Genomic DNA, 19,032 nt, shown 5'->3' on the forward strand with positions numbered 1-19,032 from the left:
GCTTGTCCGTTCCCGTCCTTCCCCCCCCGCCTTTTGGGACGCGCGGAAAATGGCGGAGCTGGAGGTGGGGCAGCACTGCGGGGTGGCGGATTGCCGGCAGCTCGGTAAGGGAGGGCGCGGCGGATCCCCGGCAGGGTCGCGGAGATAGGGCCCGGCCTCCCGCGGGCCGCCGCTGGTGGAGGCGGGGACGCTGGGCCGGGGGCGGTGCCCGGGGTGGGGCGCCGCGGCTGCGGGGCCGGCAGCGGCGGTGAGGGGGCTGCGAGGTGGTGACTGCCCGTCGGGGCGTCCTCCGCGCTGCTGCATCCCTGCACGATCCGTTGCCAGGGCCTGTCGTTTCAGTTGCGTCACTAGGTGGTTAATCCCCTGCTTGGCCAACTGTTACTGCCTTGTTTTTCCATTTTTCACCCTTGCTTGCCTTCGTTGATCTCAGGAAATGATGTAAATGAAATGCAGCCTTTCAGAAAGAGGCAGCGAAAACCACTTGTACTGAAAGCTTTCTGATGGCACCACTCGGTCTTATAGATGAAGTGACCAGGATCTTCGTGACCTGAGCTTTGTAGTCCAGTTGCATGGTGGTCCATTAAGACCAAATCTGAAGGATGGAGAAATGGAGTAATGACCCGGAGGTGGGCATTTTCTGCCATTGGTGATGTGGCTGAGCTCAGCAGACAGTGAAGTGTTTTTATCTGTAAGAATTGATGCAGTGGGTGCAGGATGTGTGCAGAGACTTAAGAAGTATGTGCAATTTAAATTACACAAGGACAGTTTGTATGATATGAAGGATAGAGAGGAAGGAGCAGGATCATCAGGACTGTCAAATGGAGGAGATACTGGCTTTTTGGATGATTTTGGTAGATACAGTTGCTAAATGTACTTGTAAAGATACCTACTCCATGATATAGGTAAGCAAAAGTTAATCCTGTAAAAATTAAGCTAGAAACTAGTAGCAAAATAAGGACCATGTTGTCTAACTGAAAACAAATCTCTTTGTTTCAGATTTTCTCCCCTTTGTATGTGATGGCTGTTCAGGTGTCTTTTGGTGAGTTCATAGAATCATAGAGTATCTCAAGTTGGAAGGTACCCATAAGGATCACCAAGTCCAACTCCCTGCTCCTCACAGGACTACCTAAAACTAAACCATATGACTAAGAGTGTCGTCCAGACGCTCCTTGAACTCTGACAGGCTTGGTGCTGTGACCACTTCCCTGGGGAGCCTGTTCAGTGAGCGATCACGCTCTCAGTGAAGAACCTTTTCCTAATGTCCACTCTGAACTTCCCCTGACGCAGCTTCATTCCCTTTCCTTGTGTCCTATCGCTGGTCACCAGAGAGCAGAGATCAGCACCTCACCCTCCGCTCCCCCCCTTGAGGAAGTTGTAGACTGAGATGAGGTCACCCCTCAGCCTTCTCTTTTCCAAGCTGAACAAACCAAGTGACCTCAGCCACTCCTCATAAGTCTTGCCCCGAGGCCTTTCAGCATCTTGGTCACCCTCCTTGGGACACGCTGTAATACTTTGATGTCCTTCTTACATTGAGGCACCCAAAACCGCACACAGTACTTGAGGTGGGGCTGCACCAGTGCAGTGTAGAGTGGGACAATCACCTCCCTCAACCGGCTAGCTATGCTGTGCTTGATGCACCCCAGGACATGGTTGGCCCTTTTGGCTGCCAGGGCACACTGTTGACTCATATTCAACTTGCCATCAACCCAGACCCCCAGATCTCTTTCCGCGGGGCTGCCCTCCAGCCTCTCATCCCACAATTTGTATGTATAACCAGGATTACCCAGTCCCAGGCAGAGAATCCTGCACTTGCTCTTGTTGAATTTCATACAGTTGGTGACTGCCCAGCTCTCTAGTCTATCCAGATCTTTCTGTAAGGCCTCTACCCTTGAGGGAGTCCACAGCTCCTCCTAGTTTAGTATCGTCAGCAAACTTAATGTACATTCGATTCCTGCATCCAGATCATTTATAAAAACATTAAAGAGCACTGGCCCTAAAATTGAGCCCTGGGGAACCCCACTGGTGACTGGCTGCCAGTCTGATGTAACCCCATTTACTGTAACTCTTTCAGCCCGACCCATCAGCCAATTGCTCACCCATTGTATTATGGACTTGTCTAGCTGTGTGCTGGACATTTTGTCCAGAAGGATACTGTGAGAGACAGTATCAAAAGCTTTGCCAAAATCCGAAAACATCACATCTACTGGCTTCCCTAGGTCAACTAGATGGGTGACCTTGTCATAAAAGGAAATTAAGTTGCTTTTCCTATAAGATCTCAGTGTGGCAGTTGTGTAGACCTGAATGTTGTAGAAAACATTCTGTGACTCAATTCAGATACATTTAGTTAAAAAATAATTGTTTCATTGAACTTGCCACATTTTTCCGGGGCGGCTCTTCTGGAGCTTTGAAATCAGTGGGAATATCTCTAGAATACAGGTAGATTATTTTGGAAGGCATCTAGCTTAGACCTTGTTTTGTACTGATTTTTTTTTTCTTGTAGAAAAAAAAATTGAAGTTTCTTCCAGGGTTCAAATCAGGGCCTGCACTTTGATTTGCACTTCGGATTAGCAGATGGCAGCTGAGACAAGCTCAGATAAACTGAGGGCAGATTTCACTTTAACACGTTAGAAGCCTTCAAGCAATTTCTGCTGCTGTGGCAGGTGATTCAAAATCCATTAAAACAGACAAACTCCAGTTGCTTTGAGCTGAATTCTTAAGCATGCTAATGTCCTTATTCTCTTGAAATGGTTTGTTATCTTGGGGCATAAGTTCCAAGAGCTAAATCTTTTACATACTCAGGAAGAATATGATCAATCCATTCAAGATGTGAAATGCGTGGGTTAGAACAAATTTTGGAGAAGATTCATTGTTTAATTGAAGTGTACCCATGATAAAACTTGTCAGATCACTCTTTAAACACTTAAATGTTTTCACATGCAGTTGTCTTTTCCTGAAATGTTGGTAACGCTGTGATATTTTCTTCTTTTGCCACAAAGCCTTCAGCACAGGAGCCGGGATGCTCATGGGTGTTCTGAGGTAATCTAATAATATATGACTACCTTAAAATTAAAATTCCATGCAACTTAACTGTCTATTTTCAGATTAGATATATACACATAGTATATAAGTATGAATTATTTAACTGAGAATGCGACAAGCTTAAAAAAATTAATCTACTCTTTTTCTGCCTGTCAGAAGTAAATTAAGTTTGAGTAGGATGATGGTTCTTTTTCTAACTCTGAGCTAAACTTAACCAGGACAAAAGTAGGAGAGAATAGCTGGACTAGTTTTGCCCATAGAATGGAGAGCTAGCACAGTTCTTTTGGAAAGCTGGGGTGGTGACTTGTATCTGTAATATCTGTTTATTTACACAAAATATTTTGTACTAATGCCTAGGTGAATATAAGAAACAATTCTGTGAAACCAGATCAGCACAGATCTTACCCATGCTCATACAAGGACTGCAACGGAAAGGAGCTTTTGCCAGTTTTATGCCCCTACTGTGAAAAACATTTTTGTCTAAGGTGAGTGGAACAGTGTTTAAACATCAATACTCATTCATTAGTGTATGGAAAAGGTAATAGAAGTTTACACTGTTGTTTACAGACACCGGCATCAATCAGACCATGAATGTGAGAAACTGGACACACCAAAACCTCGAATGGCTGCCACCCAGCAGCTAGTTAAACATATTGTGGGCAAGTACAGTGGGATATATATTCTACAATTTTCTTCAGAAGGCTGTTTGAGCTTGTGACCTCCTCTGAGGGTTCAGGTTTGACCAAATAAGAAGAAAGGATGGGGGTTCCTTGTTTAAATAGCCCTAAACTCACACGTCAGCATGTAATACTGTTCATCTAGACTGAGACAACAGTAGCATATGTCTATAAAGAGAATCTTTAAAGATTAACTAGGGCTCAGGTTTCTTTCAGAATTACTGTCTTGTTCTCATTCTATAAGTACTATAATGTAATGAATTGTACGTAGCCATTACTATTTGCATATTAATTCATGTGTAAATAATGCAATTGCATTGTGCAATTAGGTGTGCATGCCAATCTGCTGGGATTGTACCTGCACAACCAAGATGGCAAAAAAATGTGAGTCTACAATGTAGTGTTTTGCAGCTGTTAAGCTCTAGGACAGGAAAGAGAATAAACAGCACTGCCTAACTGAACAGTGGGGTTATGTGTAGAAAGGACCTGAAACTGTTGCCATATAAATGCTGTGATGGCCACAGGTGTAGAAACTTAGGAATTCTTATATATTTGGCTTTTGCAACCTGTGTTTACCTCGTGATAGTGTTCACCTACTTTTCAGTGTAAAGGAGCTCTGCTAGAACTGTAACAATTCCAAATATTCTTGCATAGGAGTACCTGATATCATGGCCTCGGGAGGACATGAGAGGGACATGAAAGGGATGGGAACCTTGGAGATATAATGAGGCCCAATAGGCTAATTCCAAGATATGTTCAGGAGACAGTCTGAAACATCACACTAACAGGAATAATATTGTTCTCAGATTCTAAAAAAAGTGAGGAAGCAAAAAGCAAAAAACGTAAAGGAGCGAAAAACAGTGAGACAGAAGCAAAAGTGGCATTAATGAAACTGAAAATGCACGCATGTGGGGACAAGTCTTTGCCTCAGGTCAGTGATGTTTGTTTTCAATAATTGAATTCTCAAAGGAAATGGGAAGTTTTCTAAATTTCTTGATCTTCATCTAGTTCCCTCAGTTTGGTTTTGGATTTAATTCTTCAAGCCCACAATCATTTATACGTATATTTCAGCCTGGTACCCAAAAGCAATCTCACTAGTCTTCTGTCTGTTATAAGGTGTCTGTGTGGAGTTTGGAGCAGTCAGGTCAAATTCCTTTATTTTATAGCAGAAATGTGTTTACCTGCGACACGGCTGTCACCCAACACTGCGGGGACAGACAGGTTCTTTTTGGGATCGCTGGCCGAATGATGATGGCACTAAGTTGTAGTTACAATTAAAGCTTTATTATTTTAACAGAACTTGATGATCAGCATAGCATAGAAATTTATGATCAGAGTAGCACAGAATTTTATAGGCAGAATCAGCGTAGCACAGTTTTATAAGTAGCATGGCACAGGATTTTATAGCACAGCTTAGCTTATGGTTCCGAATCACCTGGACCCTCTGCAGATCGGGTAAATCTTAATACTTGGCTTGCAGTGTCAATATCACAGTCATCATCTAGACTCAAAACATGTAAAAGAATACGAGTCACTCAGTCCTCGGAGGAAGCAGATGACAGTGAAGGCGTCCCTGGCCACCAGGGGATCGTGGGTTTTGCAGTCCAGCAGCAGTTCTGGTCCAAGTCCCAATTAGGGCTTGTAACTGCTTGATTTTATGGACAGTGCTCTGTGTGCTGCTACACTTCCCTGTTCTGTGATGGGGTTATCACCACTGGGTTGGCCGGGTGCCTGGGACCTTCAAGACTGGTAAGGAGGGAAGCAGTCGGCCTGGTGCGCAGGGACCTTGAGGCCAATAGGGAGGGGAGAAGAAGTCTGCCTGCTGTGCAGGACCTTCAGGGCCATCAGGAGAGGGGGAGAGGGGACTGATACGTGACCCGCTCAGTCACAAAGAATATCTGTTTGCCTTATAAAATGGCATTAGTTATGCTAACCATATTACCAGGGGTCAGGACCAGGGGGTACTGGTCACACCCCACCCCTTGACACCATCATGAACAGGGAAGGACTCCAGTGGTGGTGGTACTGTCGCCTCTTGCCCACGGCCTGCAGCTTAGCAACAGGTTCATAAAGAGGACTCTATGGCAGCAATGGATGGTGTGTTATCCGAAGGCTGTTCATCTGAGGGGGGAGGAGAGTACAAGACATTGATTTTAGCAATTGATATGCATAAAGATTTAAAGTAAGATATAGCACAAAATAACATAATTCCAGCAGCTATAATAAGACTTAATATTAACAAAACACAACAGGCCACGTTCAGAAGTCAGGTAGCCAGGACCACAGCCAAAAACAGTCAGCGGGTAGACCTTCTGAGAAGAGTTGCTCTTGAGCTATTTGGTGAAAAGTACGAACTTGTCATTGAATGATTTTTATATCATATTCAATTTGTTTAGATTTGTTAGTATAAAAACAAGCGGTGTTTAGCAGTATACATACACCTCCTTGTGACACTGAAAGGTAATCTAAGGCCCAATGATTTTGAATAGCTAATTGTGAAAGCAAGCTAATTTCTGATTGCAAACATTTTTTAAAGCATCTACAGTAGCATTTTGGACAGTTTCAAGCATAGCAGAAATATTCACAATAGCTCTTTCCAGCTCATCAATACTTAAATTTGGAAACAATGCATGCGTAAATTGATAGAATTTCGTTGTTCTTTTTACCAAGGGGTTGATCACAACACGCTTATAGCATACAGGGTAATGGTTGTGTAAAAAGGTAGAAGTTACATTTCTTTATTGAAATGCATGGGGAACAAGACATGTTATGGTACAGGTACTTGTCCATTGTGGTGGCAGACTTTTATAGGCATTTGTGCCACAGAGCCAGAACCACCCGGATGCTGGAACGGTGGGCCACTGATTTTGTACTGTAAAATTTCTAAGGAAACATTCCTCACACCATTGATGAGCCTCTTTTTCATTGTCAGGATGATCAAATTTAAGCAGGCGAGTGTAGCTCATTCAAATGGTGTGAAAAGGATTGGTGTATATACAGCCAGACATGTTATTGCAATTACAGATAGTCCAATTGTCATTAGTTCTTAACCAGCCATTACTCTGTAGAATGTAGAATTAGGACCAGTGAGATTATAGTAGCTTTGGCAAAATGTGCCATTAACGGTCCATGTGAGATTCCAGAGTGGTGAAATATTTAGAACAGTATTATTTGTAATCACTGATTTGTTTTTGCAGATCCGTGTGGCTCTTAAATTGGATTCATTACAAACTCTGGTCTGATTATAGCATATCAGCTGAAACCGAGTTTGTGTCTCACAATTGCTTGTTTTTCCCACCCAGGTTGAATGTGTATGTTGGGGCATTGCAGTGCACCATGGGGTCTTACCATAAGAATGTGCCTTAAAAGGTTGAGTTTGATAATTTGGAGGGTTGGGGAGTGAGTATGCCAACTTAGCTTGGTACCAAGATGTTTCAGGAGCAGGTTCAGCTACCCACCTGGAATTAGCATCTGAAGATTGAGGGTGGTGTAAACAATACCAACAGTTTGATTCATTACCCATTTGAGAAATGATGTTCATGAACTGAATGACACGATTATCATCCCTTTCTTGAAACAGGGAGGAAGAGGGTACAAATAAGGGTAAGTACAATACAGTGGGTGTTGTGATCATCTTTTTACAGTTAAGGTTTCCACGAAGGGAAAGTGATGATTCCTTGGGCGCGCTCCAGTTTTTTTCAGGCCAGAGAATCTGTCCAAGTATCATTCATTACCTGAAGCGATAAGAAATTACTCATTCTTGGGAATTATCCAAGCCTCAGTGGAAGTTAAAGGGAGTCCCCATTTAGAAACAGTTTTCCATATGCCTTTTTCTCAGGGAATTAGTGAAGTGGCAGATATTTTAACCATCAAAGGGTAGTTAATAAGAACAGTGTCAACCTGAGAAAAATGATGAGCTGACAGTGGGGGTTTTAGACATATGGGTTGGAGAGCAGGAAAACGAGCTTGTTCTACCGGGCATCCGGTGGGTGTCTGCCGGTTATTTAAGCGTCGAACAGCTTTAGGTAGGGCTTTACCCCATTTTCCTGTATATAAACTTTGCCCTAGAGCTCATTTTAGTAGACCATTCCACTTCTCGACTATGCCATTACTTTGGGGTCTGTAGGACAGGTGGAACACCCAGGCAACTCCATGATGTTTACGCCATTCCTGGAATTTTTTTTTTTTTTTTTTTTTTTCCAAATGAGTGCCATTGTCAGACTGCACAGCAGAGGGCATGGGAGTGTCAGCAAACCATTGATTAAATCCTGCCACAGTGGTAAGACCATCAGCTTTCCGGCAAGCAAAAACTTTCCCTAAGCCTGATATTATTTCAACTCCAGTAAGGATATAACGCCACCCCTCGGGTGTTCAAGGGAGAGGCCCAACATAATCAATTTGCCAAGTGCATCAGGGGACTTACTTCCTACCCCCCTATCCATTTCGTCCCCAAAAAGGTGACCTCCTGCCTGGGGCCTTAGCATTGTTTCTTCATCAATTGTTTCAATAGCCCAGTTAGTGTTGCCCTGTGTCCAGCTCACAGAATATCCGTGCCAAATACATTTATGTTTCCTAGTCACATTTGCTATTTTCGGGGAGTGGGGGGAGGCAAAAGGGAAGTTCCAATTTTACCTTAACAATTCAGTAAGGAACCACTACTCCATTTACTCTGGTTACTAATATTTCCTGATGTTTCAGAGGGATAGCTCCAGGACATGATTCTGCTTTAATCATGAATAGTTATGCTCCAGTATCTATGAGAAAATCAGTCTTTAATTTATCATTTCCTGTGGCCCAAAGGATGGGACTCAGTCCTCAAGTGGCAGAGGGTAGAGCCACTTGTACCTCTGCCAGTCCAAGCCCCTTGTCTAGGTTCCCTGATACTGCTCTCTGATAGGAGATAAGTCAGGATATTTTTGTGGTTTAAAAGGGTTTCCATTTATGGGAGGGGGACTAGGTAGAGATGTGGATAGCTTTCCCTCCTTTTCCCCTTCCTTCGCTAGCAATTGTAGTTTTTTGGTAGGCAAACCATGGAGCAAGTCACCAGTGTACCCCTGATTTATGCAGTGTCGTGGTTTAACCCCAGTCAGCAACTCAGCACCACGCAGCCGTTTCCCCCTCCCCCTCCCAGTGGGGTGAGGAGGAGGAAAGCAAAGGAAAAAAAAAAAGTAAAACTCATGGGTTGAGATAAGAACAGTTTAATAACTGAAGTAAAATATAATACTAACAATAGTAATAATGAAATATAATAATAATAGTAATAAAAAGGAATGCAACAAAAAAGAGGGGGGGGGGGGGAGGAAAAAAACCAGTGATGCACAATGCAATTGCTCACCACCCGCTGACCGATGCCCAGTTAGTTCCCGAACCGCGATCCGCGCCTTCCGGGCAGCTCCCCCCTGTTTATATACTGGGCATGACGTTCCATGGTATGGAATACCCCTTTGGCTAGTTCAGGTCAGCTGCCCCGGCTCTGCTCCCTCCCAGCTTCTTGCACACCTGCTTGCTGGCAGAGCATGGGAAACTGAAAAGTCCTTGGCTGAAGATAAGCGCTACTTAGCAACAACTAAAACATGAGAGTGTTATCAACATCATTCTCACACTAAATCCAAAACACAGCACTGTACCAGCTACTAAAAAGAAAGTTAACTCTGTCCCAGCCAAAACCAGGACATGCAGGCACACCACCACTTGTTTCGCTCGGATTGCACGCTTTCAGTTTGATTAGGAAGTCTCCTGATGGTATTATATTATTTATTTAAATTGGCCTGATGGCCATGTGGGGCACTTGTTCGACCTCCAGGTGGGACCGAGGGAGTTAGGACCTGGCACTGCTCCCTTTGTATGGGAGGGTCAGGGCTCAGTTCTTGCATTTGTGGAGCACTTGTGAAAAAGGGATTTCTGCTGGTAAACCCTTGCATATTTGCATAAAGATTAATTTCTCTGATGCTGCAGCTCCTCTCCCATCAGACCTCAAATCAGAGGACGTAGCAGGAATGTCCCAAGGACTGGGTTCATCACCTGGGGCTTCGGCTCAATATAATAAGGTTGTAATAGCCACTTGTATTTATGCTTCCTGCAATTCATCTGGACCCTGCCAAGGAATTGTAGGTTCCTCGCTCCGATCTTGATAATGGACCCCTCTTTTAGGGAGGGGGAGAAGTCTGCCTGGTGTGCAGGACCTTCAGGGCCATCAGGAGAGGGGGAGAGGGGACTGATACGTGACCAGCTCGGTCACAGAGAATGGCTGTTTGCCATACAAAATGGTGTTAGTTATGCTAACCTTATTAGCAGGGGTCAGGAGCAGAGGGTACCGGTCACACACGGCAAACCCATCTCAAAGGGATGCTTTTCATGCTGGGTGCTGAGAGGCTTCTGACACAGACAGGACACAGCTTGCACAACTCTGTACCTGTCAGATTGAACCTGTCTCATACGAAACTGAGCTTTGTGTTCTGCAAAGCTCTGTTCTTATTGCTGCTACTCAGATTTAATAGACATTTATTACATTTCTGGATGAGGTATGAAGGGCCTGAGGTCAGTTGTTCCTGCCTTTGGGTTGGAAGAGGGTTTTGACAGTTGCTTTATGTTTCTTTCAGCCTTTAAGTTCTTTGATTCTTGAAGTATTTCACAGATTCTGTATTGTTTTTCACTACTGTGGCCAGTCAGACCTGGTGTTCAAGTCTTTTCCACATATCAGGATTATGTTGGGTTTAGAAACACCTTGATTCTTTCATCTAAGGTTTCACTTTAGATCTGTACTTATGCATCCTCTTAAAGGAACTGTATTTAAATTACTTTTCACTGTTATGTTGGAGCACACCAAATTTAGGCCTGTTACATTGATTTTATAATACTGAAAACATTCTATGTGATAGTCTTATTGTTAGGTCTTACCTTAGTAAAGTACATTTAATTATTGTTTTTAAAACAACTACAGCTATTCCATTACTGAGTCTTCTTATGAATTTCTTTTTTTATACTTTGTCATGCTTAGAAATTAGATAACTCTGCTTAGGCAGAAGTCGTAGTACAAAGACCTGCTTGTAGCATTCTTCACAGATAGTACCACTTTAATAAATGTGCTGGAGGGAAAGTGATTCATTTCAAATATTGTGGAACATGATTTTAAAAATCCGCCCTCAATATATATATAAGAAAATTTTAAAAGTTCCTTCCTAATTCCAAAGCCAGTAAGCTTTTAAAAATGTAGCACAAATTACTGTGTGCTAATTTCTCTTACTGTTCATTTTCTCATTTGGATATTAATTGTTTAATCATCTAGAATAGTGGTAATTCTAACACTGATAAATTAAGCCTGTTAACCTTCAGCACCTCCCTATTTAAATTGCTTCCTGGACTCCTTCTAGCCTCCTTCTGCCCAGCTTGTTCCAGTTTGGTGACAGATTTTTTTGAACATGAAGTTTCTGGAATGCCTCTTAGGCACATTAGTTCCCTTATCAGTATGTAGAGAAGATTGACACATTTTTCTTGGAGGTGCACAGCAAAGGGACAGGGGGCAATGGGCACAAGCTCCAACATGTGAAATTCCAATTAGATAATAGGAAGAAAAATCACAGTGAGGGTGGTCAGACTTTGGAACAAGCTGTTCTGAAAATTTGTGGAATCTACATCTTTGGGATGTTCAAAACTTGATTGAATCTGACTTGGAGCAACCTGATCTACCTTTATAGTTAGGTCGAGCTTTAAAGTTCCCCCTGCTTTGAGCATGGTTTTGGACCGCATGACACCAGGGGTCCTTCTGGACCTTTCTTATTCTATGATCAGGAAAATCAGGCTGCCTTAGAAATATCTTTTCTCTGACCTCTTTGTTGAGATTAGCTTTCTGCAGATGATTGCTTCTTTTGGTGTCAGACCTGATATGAGTTACCCCTCTTGAGACTGACCAGCTCAAAACAGGAGGGCCATGCTGTAAAATAGTGTTAGTTATTGTGTCCCTGACTGACCGGTATTTTCTTGGATATGGCACAGGAATTCCAGGAGGCATATCCCATAGTTCGGGATGCAACAGTAGAATGAGCCGTTTTGTGAATTAAGTTCCAAGTGAACTGTGGGAGACTGTCTCATCATCCTTAGCACTGGAGGAGCAACTGTAGGAAGGTGCCAGGGCACTGATAGCAGTTGAGTGATGTTAGCGTGTGTCCATAATAGGATGGCCGTTGTGTTAGCTGTTTTACAAGTTGTGGTCATTTACATTTTAGCAAGATTCAGGTCCTGCTTCCCTTGCCCCTTTGTAATATTCCTGGATGTTAAAGATTTTCTTGTGTGTGGAGAGCATTCAAGTTTTGAGGAAAATGTTGAAATGTTTTGAGGAAAAGGTTGAAATTCAGACTCAGTTTTATGAACATAGCTGGGGGAAGGGTAGTTCCATATTTTTCTAGGGAAGGCATAAATAAATCCTTTAAAAAGGAAACTTCTGTCTTGTTTGATAGTGTCTGGCTTGGACTCGGCAAGGGCGGTCTGAACTGATGAATATACCAGTCATGCTTGCTCCGTGTCTTCTGTTGAATGTCGAGAAGAAATAAACCTGAAGGGGTTGTCCCAATCCTGTTCAGAATCTCTCCCTCATAGGTTACTCTTGAAATTTCTTAAACAAATGTTTCAGTCTCAGTCTAGTAGATATTGAAAGAGCATTTAGTACATAAAAGGAGGAAAAACAGGATAAAAGATTAGCTGGCCATGACCAGAGTGTTGGTTGTGAAGCTGGCATTTCTGGTACGGTGAACTGTTCTGTTTTAACCGCCTTTGCATTCCAATTTGAGACATTATACTGCTGCCAAAAGCCAGCACTGCTTATTTAAACTCACCTTTTTCTCCCCAGAGCAGTCATTATTGTCTAGTAAACCCAGGGCAGACGCCTTTTCATGTCTGTCTATATGTAACAGTCTGGCTGTGGGACTCTGGCAAAAGATGTTCTCTCCACCCTTCTGAACTTACTGTCCATCATATATGTGCCTGCAGCTGGAGGGGATTGGACTTGATGATCGCAGTCATTTATATTCTGCAGTAAAATGGGGCCTTGGTCCTGATAGCATAGAACAAGTTTCAGTTGGTAATTTTTGGGTTGAAGTTTAAGGTTTTTTACTGAAAAACTATTAGATGTGTATGACTGGAATTATGTGTTTCTTCTGTGAATAATTTTTTGTTTATTTTTCATGTTTTTCTAGACAGAAAGAATTTATTTTCAAGTATTTTTACCAAAGGGGAACAAAGAGAAAAGCAAGCCCATGTTCTTTTGCAGTAAGTGGAGTATTGGCAAAGTAGTAGATTTTGCAGCTTCCTTAGCAAGCCTTAAAAATGACAACAACAAATCAACATCCCAGGTAAATCAGTAATAATAATAAACATTTTCCAGGTTGTTGGGTTTTGATTTTGTTTTTTTTTTTTACCCTTTTGTCCCTCCCCCACCCCACTTCTTGCATCTCATATAGGCAAATCTTGATGTTAATTTCTGTGCTATTTGTCTTACAGAAATTGAGATTGTGCCATACTGCCTCTGGAGAAGCCTTGCCATTTGAGCACACATTGGAAACATGGCTATCTGATAAAGACTATCCATTGTACAATGGTGGAAATATAATTTTGGAGTATCTTGATAATGATGTTCTATTTATAGAAGATACAGAGTCGTACTTTAGTTAATCAGTAAATTATCGGAAAGAAAAAAAAATCAAAGATTTTTTTTTAGAAGCATGGTATTCAAACCAAGTCCAGTTTTTTTATAAAATCACTGGTATGCCAGAATCTGTCCTCAGTTGTAAAGACACAGTTCCCATCAATTTGTCAGTTGCTTGTCTGACAGAAGAACTATGTCCTGAAAGGAAGATTAGTTATTATAATAACTAGTATTACAGATACTCACTTTCTAGAATAAATTCTTGCTTTATTTAGCTGTATAATGTCAATAATGTTTTCTTAAATTTTATATTTATTTTTGTGTAAATGATGGGAAAAATATGTATTAAAATCAATAAATAATGAAAATGTAAACTTGCAGCGTATCAGTTCTCTGAAGGAAAGAAACACATTACAGTATTGCAGCATCTTTTCTACATCTACAAGAACAGATTTCATTGAGTTTGGAATCCGGCACTGTCCATGGCCGAGGTCTAAATTTTCTTCTCTCCTCATAATAGCGTAACAACGTTTAGAAGGAAAGCTTTCTGAAGCAAAAGTAAATTCACACAGATGTCTTTCTTGTGTTTGTAAATCTTGGCATCATTGTGTGATTAGGTGGGGAATAAAAGAGAACTTGAAATGATCCTTTTCTAATTCTTGTGTAAAAGAGGAAGAAATATGGTAAGAGAGGAAGAAATACAGTTTAACTAGAAGCATGGCATTCAACAACTTGCAGTTTTGTCCTGGCATTTCCAACCTTAGGTAAATCTATTGTTTCCTCTTCAGCAGTCTGCAAGATGGACTTACTAAGTTTTAAAGCGGTTGTTTACAGTGATTGTACATAAAGAAGTTACACCTCTGGGTGCATAAGTATGACCTATAGAATTAATGGCTTTCTCAATTGTCAGTGTCTTGAAATTTTTTGGTGCTCATTAAGAGGACTGTTCAGAATATCAGTAGTTGATGTACTCCAGTTTTTGGATCTCCTTTGGTGGATTTCAAAGCTGGATTATAAACTCAAAGTGAACATAGCAAGGAAGAACCCCAAGATTAATTTTATCAGTTACAGCTGTTTTGAATTACTGAAACATAAAAACATGTAGCGTTGCACACAAATATTAGGGCCAGCCCTTTCCTAACCATAAGTTCTGCTGTATAACCAAGGAGCCTTGTTTCATCTTTCTTGAACGGGCCTGTTACAACCTAAACTCATTTTGCAGTGGCCTTGAGCCTGTCTCTAAGCTAGAGGAGTAGAACCCTTTCAAGACTAATCCCTCCAATTTGCTTTCATCTGTTTATTTAGCCAATGTTCTCCAACTGGGAGGAGCTGGAAAGGCAATCCTACAATGACAGAAAGGACAACGTATGAACGGGTGTAAACAGCAGTGGAAAGCACAAGCCTAAGCTCCATTTGCAAAGCTGTAGTGTGTTTCTGCCGCTCCGTGGTGCCGTGCAGTGTGAATGAACTACTGAGGCAAACCTATTTGTCGGATACTAAACAGGCTAGCAAGATTTTCAGCTGCAATCAGCTGCAGCATGTAAGGTGTGATCCATTGCTACTGAAATGACCTACTGGCTTGTGATTAGGGCGCAGTATTCAGATAGAGGGGGAGAAATCTCTGTCTCCCACAGCTTGACTCACTGCTAGATCAGTGTGAATCACCTTTCATCAAGGTTGGAAAGAGAAGAGCTACCTTTCTTTTTCAGACACGGGGCACTTTTTTTCGGGCAACTATCTTCACATGCTGTTCTCATGTTCACAAGGATGCTCCAGCTTGTACGTGCACCGTGACTGAACGTACTCAGTAATGCCTGGAGGTGTCACTGGGCCACCGGGAGAGTGAATGTCTGCATTGTTCAAAAAAGTCAATATGATGCATTTCAGGGATGTTGTCCTGCCACTGTAGGATGTACATAGAAGTGGGAAGAAACTCTATGGGGAGGGCAGGGGACATAAGGCTAAGGAATATTGCTAGTCCTGTGAGAAACAGAGTTTTGGTTCAGAGAGCTGACATGAGGCAGAGAGATGTACTCAGACCTGCAAGTGGAGGTGGACGCTGCACCACAGTCACCTGGGCATTCACAAATCCGGAGTTGGTGTTCTGGCTCATTCAGTTACCGTGCACTAGTACGTGCTTGCCTAAAGGGAACCATTGTCCACTGGCTATAATGCTAGATTCTGGTTCATTTGTACCGGTTTGAAAACAAACAGCCACGCATGACATACGCACTCTAGGCACAGCTGCAATAAAAAAAAAAATCACAGTGTAAGAGGAGTCTGCCTAGCATCTTTTTCAAAGGTACTCTCCATTGGCAGAACAGTAATGTGGTCTTGTTCAAGTGGCTGTATAGTATCATCGTTTTCGGTACCACCAACTAGTATACCTTTATAACAATTTAGGAATATCTGTAGGATTATTATATATTGATTGGACTTGCATAAAAACCAAAAACATCTCAGTAACTGTGTCACTGTTAATTGTTCTTATTTTGCTTTACAGTACTCTTCACTGTAGTTTTAACATGACTTAGGTATTGATAAATTATTTTACTGGATGTGGTGTGGATGTCACAAAAAGGAGGGTGCTTCTAGTTTCCATGAAGGAAAGCGTCTTCAGTGGCTGAGTATTTTGGAAATCTTTGGTTCCTGGCAGCGGGAAGTATACGTGCATTTCTCCACTTTCCCCCACCTCTCTCTCCAGCTGTTTGTCATCTCCCTTTCCAGCGCAGGAGGACCAGTTCCCTTTTCCCTTGTTATTTCTTTTCCTCCCTTTTCTCCACAATTCTCTGTTCACCTTTCTTTGCGTCTTAGGCTGCTGTGGTAAGGAATATGCAATAAGAGGCCAACCATCATTGTGGGACAAGCGAGTCGGGGAAGACCCCCAAACTGAACTTGCTCCTCCTGCTGTTGTTACAGAAGCAAGTGGAAAATGCTGTTACAGAACAGGGTAATTTTTTTTTCAGCAGAAAATCCTCATTCTCTACTTACCCCCTTCCTTCTGCACCTGATTTTTCTGCCCTAGCAGTTCCAGGCAAAATAATTAAAATAACATTTGTTGTCGATAGCGAGAAGATAGACTTGGGATGCAGGAAGTAAATCTTTGGGGAGATCTCAAAGGATTTACCAGGAAGATTGCTTTCATCAGTCGCCAGTTGTTGCTAAGGGCTAGCAGCCTGTAAATGACAGTACAAATACAGCAAGTCACAGTTGATAAGACTCCAAAAAGTTTTCACATTCACTTTCATCTTATTCCAGGAATGTGTCTGGGATTGTATATAGAAGCTCATTCCACTTAGTTTTCAGAAACTGAAAAGCAAAACCAAATTAAGCTAGTCTGACAGATAAATAATTGAGGAGAGGTGAAAACTCTGTCCTAATCATCAACTCTAGGAACAAAAGCAGAAACTTTCCCAGAGCTTCAGTATCTTGCCTAGGCTAGAATTGCTCACATTTTAGCTGTTTAGACTGTAGCATATCTTTACTTAGCATATACAATTTTTTGTTTTTTCTAAAGCTTCTTATCTTACCACATTTTCATAGGGAAAGTTAAATGACTGGATTTGAAAAAAAAACCAAACCAAAAAACACTTTGGGGGAGACATTTGACATTTGAAACCATTGTTAATTTTACAGGCTTGCGTTTAGAAGCTGCTTAACTGTTTCACTTCAAATTTAATAAATAAAATGTTAAACTCACTTCTAGTAGATGCAAAGAAAATGTATGCAAAGTTACTTAACTGAGGAATTTGTCAAAAGAAATACTTAATAATTTTATAATAAACAGTACTTTCAGCCAAACTTAAAACAGGTGAATATCAAGTTTTTTGGTTGTTATATCTGTATAGTAATTTTAAAGAATGCACAAGGTCAAGGCTTTGCAAACATTTTACCACTGAGAATGCTCTTGGTAGCAGCTCCTGGCCATGTTCCAGTTCAAATACTGCTACAAAATTGCCTAGCATATATTTGTGATATACGTAACACAGTTTGGAAAGGGTTATATTAACATCAAGAGCTCAATTTTGCTTGGATATGTGACTTGTTAGATCGGCTGGGCAATGCTGTAGCAAACAAGAAATAATACATCACACTAAGAAAGCAGGCAGTAATCTCTCATACCTTTATTTTCATCAGTTTCCTTTTGTGTGTCTGTTTTAGGAAAGTATGTGCCCTGGAGTATGATCAGTCTGGTTTGAAGACTTTTATCAATAGATCACCTCTGTTCATCTTGCTTATCAGGGGGTCACATAAAAATACACCTCCTTGCAGCTCAGTTCTCCCCATAGTAGCCTCTTACATGAAATACAAAATTTCCTTTCAGCTGGAATGGAAATTGTGGTTTGGATTAGGGAAATTCTTACACTTACAAGGAGAGAATTTCAGGCATTTGTTTTACTTCTGCTGATTTTAGGATCAATGCAGAATTTGAAATCCCCTTATAGAGCCTGTAAAACACTTGCTGTCATGTTAAGTATACTATTAATGATGTCAAAGAAGCTATTTTCCATAATACTGGTGCAGTCCAATATAGCTTGTACTGAGGCATGTTTGGCAGCTTGCCTAAGCAAAAACTGAATCAGAGCCGAAGTGCCTCTTTCAGTTGGCTGTATGCTTTTAGTATAACCTTGTAAAGAATGACTTGCAAAATAATTAATAAAAACACACCTTATCATCTCTGCAGTTCTTTGATGACTGTCAATACTTTAAAAAACAGGCTTATATGACTATTCCTGTTTATGAAATGGGAAGGAGGAAAAATGAAAAGGCACAGTGACTTGTCCCTCACAACAGCACCGCTGGGAATGGAAACCGTATCTTCACTGATGTGGAAAGGACAAAACTACCCCCATTTGGCCTTGAACAAGTGCCTGGTTGTGGGTTGGACTGGCATTGGGGAACCGGGGTAAGGCTGCTTCTTTTGGTGATGTAGACATTTTACGATCATTTTAAGTCATAAAGCAAACTACAACCCTTGTCCTGTTTACAGTAGATCATCATTTTACATAGGACAGTAAATTACATCAGTTGCAATTTCTGAACACAAGACAACACCTCGGTGTTGTACCTTTACTTGATGAAAGACAATAGGGTCAGAAGACCACAGAAAAACAATGAAACTGGTATCAGTCAGTCTTGGAAAGGAAAGCTTTTTTTCCTCTGTATAACTTCAATTACAGTCATCTTGAAAATGCATCATTTGAACTGCAAATTGTTTTAAAAAATCTTTGTTTGAAAGCTAGGGAGTTTTCTGGAAAATGTGTTTACTGTATATTTTAAAAATATCAGTTGTCTCTGGTTACTGATTTGGTATTATTCTAACTAGCAGAACTGTCAGCAACAGGGGCTAGTGAAGGGGCAAAGGAAGCTCTTTCACGGGTGTTTAGAATTTTTGAGGGAAAAATCAAAATGTAATGGGGAAGAACCACATCTATAAGAAAGTTGCTCATTTTACTGTTTTTAAGCTCTGTAACCTGAATTGACGAAATGCTGTTTTACTTCGAGGAGTCTGTTACGCATACATTCGTGTTCTTTTTCGCGGGCCTTCACACTTTTTTCCACACACTTAATAACACCGCCTCGTTTTCAACAGTGGCGCCTTCAGCAGCTAAAAGCCCAGGTAAACGCCAATCGCGTGCTCCATGGGAGAGCATTTACGGTATCTTCATCCTGCCACGT

General features: G+C 41.6%; 1 protein-coding gene across 2 annotated transcripts; it reads left to right on the plus strand.

Moving 5' to 3' along the window:
* The first annotated feature begins 49 nt into the window (after positions 1-49).
* Positions 50-13,718, plus strand: ZFAND1 (zinc finger AN1-type containing 1). 2 transcript variants are annotated; one of them, XM_050891706.1, is made up of 8 exons: positions 50-104; positions 997-1,039; positions 2,997-3,036; positions 3,397-3,524; positions 3,607-3,698; positions 4,523-4,651; positions 12,927-13,060; positions 13,209-13,718. In XM_050891706.1, the coding sequence occupies exons 1-8, from the start codon at positions 50-52 to the stop codon at positions 13,377-13,379; spliced, it is 792 nt and encodes a 263-aa protein (XP_050747663.1). In that variant the 3' UTR covers positions 13,380-13,718. The 2 variants fall into 2 exon arrangements, with proteins under 2 accessions (XP_050747663.1, XP_050747662.1); XM_050891705.1 differs by having other exon boundaries at positions 4,523-4,647; positions 12,905-13,060.
* The last annotated feature ends 5,314 nt before the right edge of the window (positions 13,719-19,032 follow it).

The sequence above is a fragment of the Gymnogyps californianus genome, chromosome 2, assembly GCF_018139145.2.
Source record: "Gymnogyps californianus isolate 813 chromosome 2, ASM1813914v2, whole genome shotgun sequence".
In the NCBI taxonomy this organism is placed as follows: domain Eukaryota; kingdom Metazoa; phylum Chordata; class Aves; order Accipitriformes; family Cathartidae; genus Gymnogyps; species Gymnogyps californianus.

Bases quoted from the DNA above. Each gene is read 5' to 3' on its own strand.
- ZFAND1 (XM_050891705.1), top strand. From the start codon at position 50: ATGGCGGAGCTGGAGGTGGGGCAGCACTGCGGGGTGGCGGATTGCCGG. The intron at 3,699-4,522 runs GCAAGTACAGTG...TATTGTTCTCAG, and splicing joins GCTAGTTAAACATATTGTGG to ATTCTAAAAAAAGTGAGGAA. The intron at 4,648-12,904 runs GTCAGTGATGTT...ATGTTTTTCTAG, and splicing joins GGGACAAGTCTTTGCCTCAG to ACAGAAAGAATTTATTTTCA.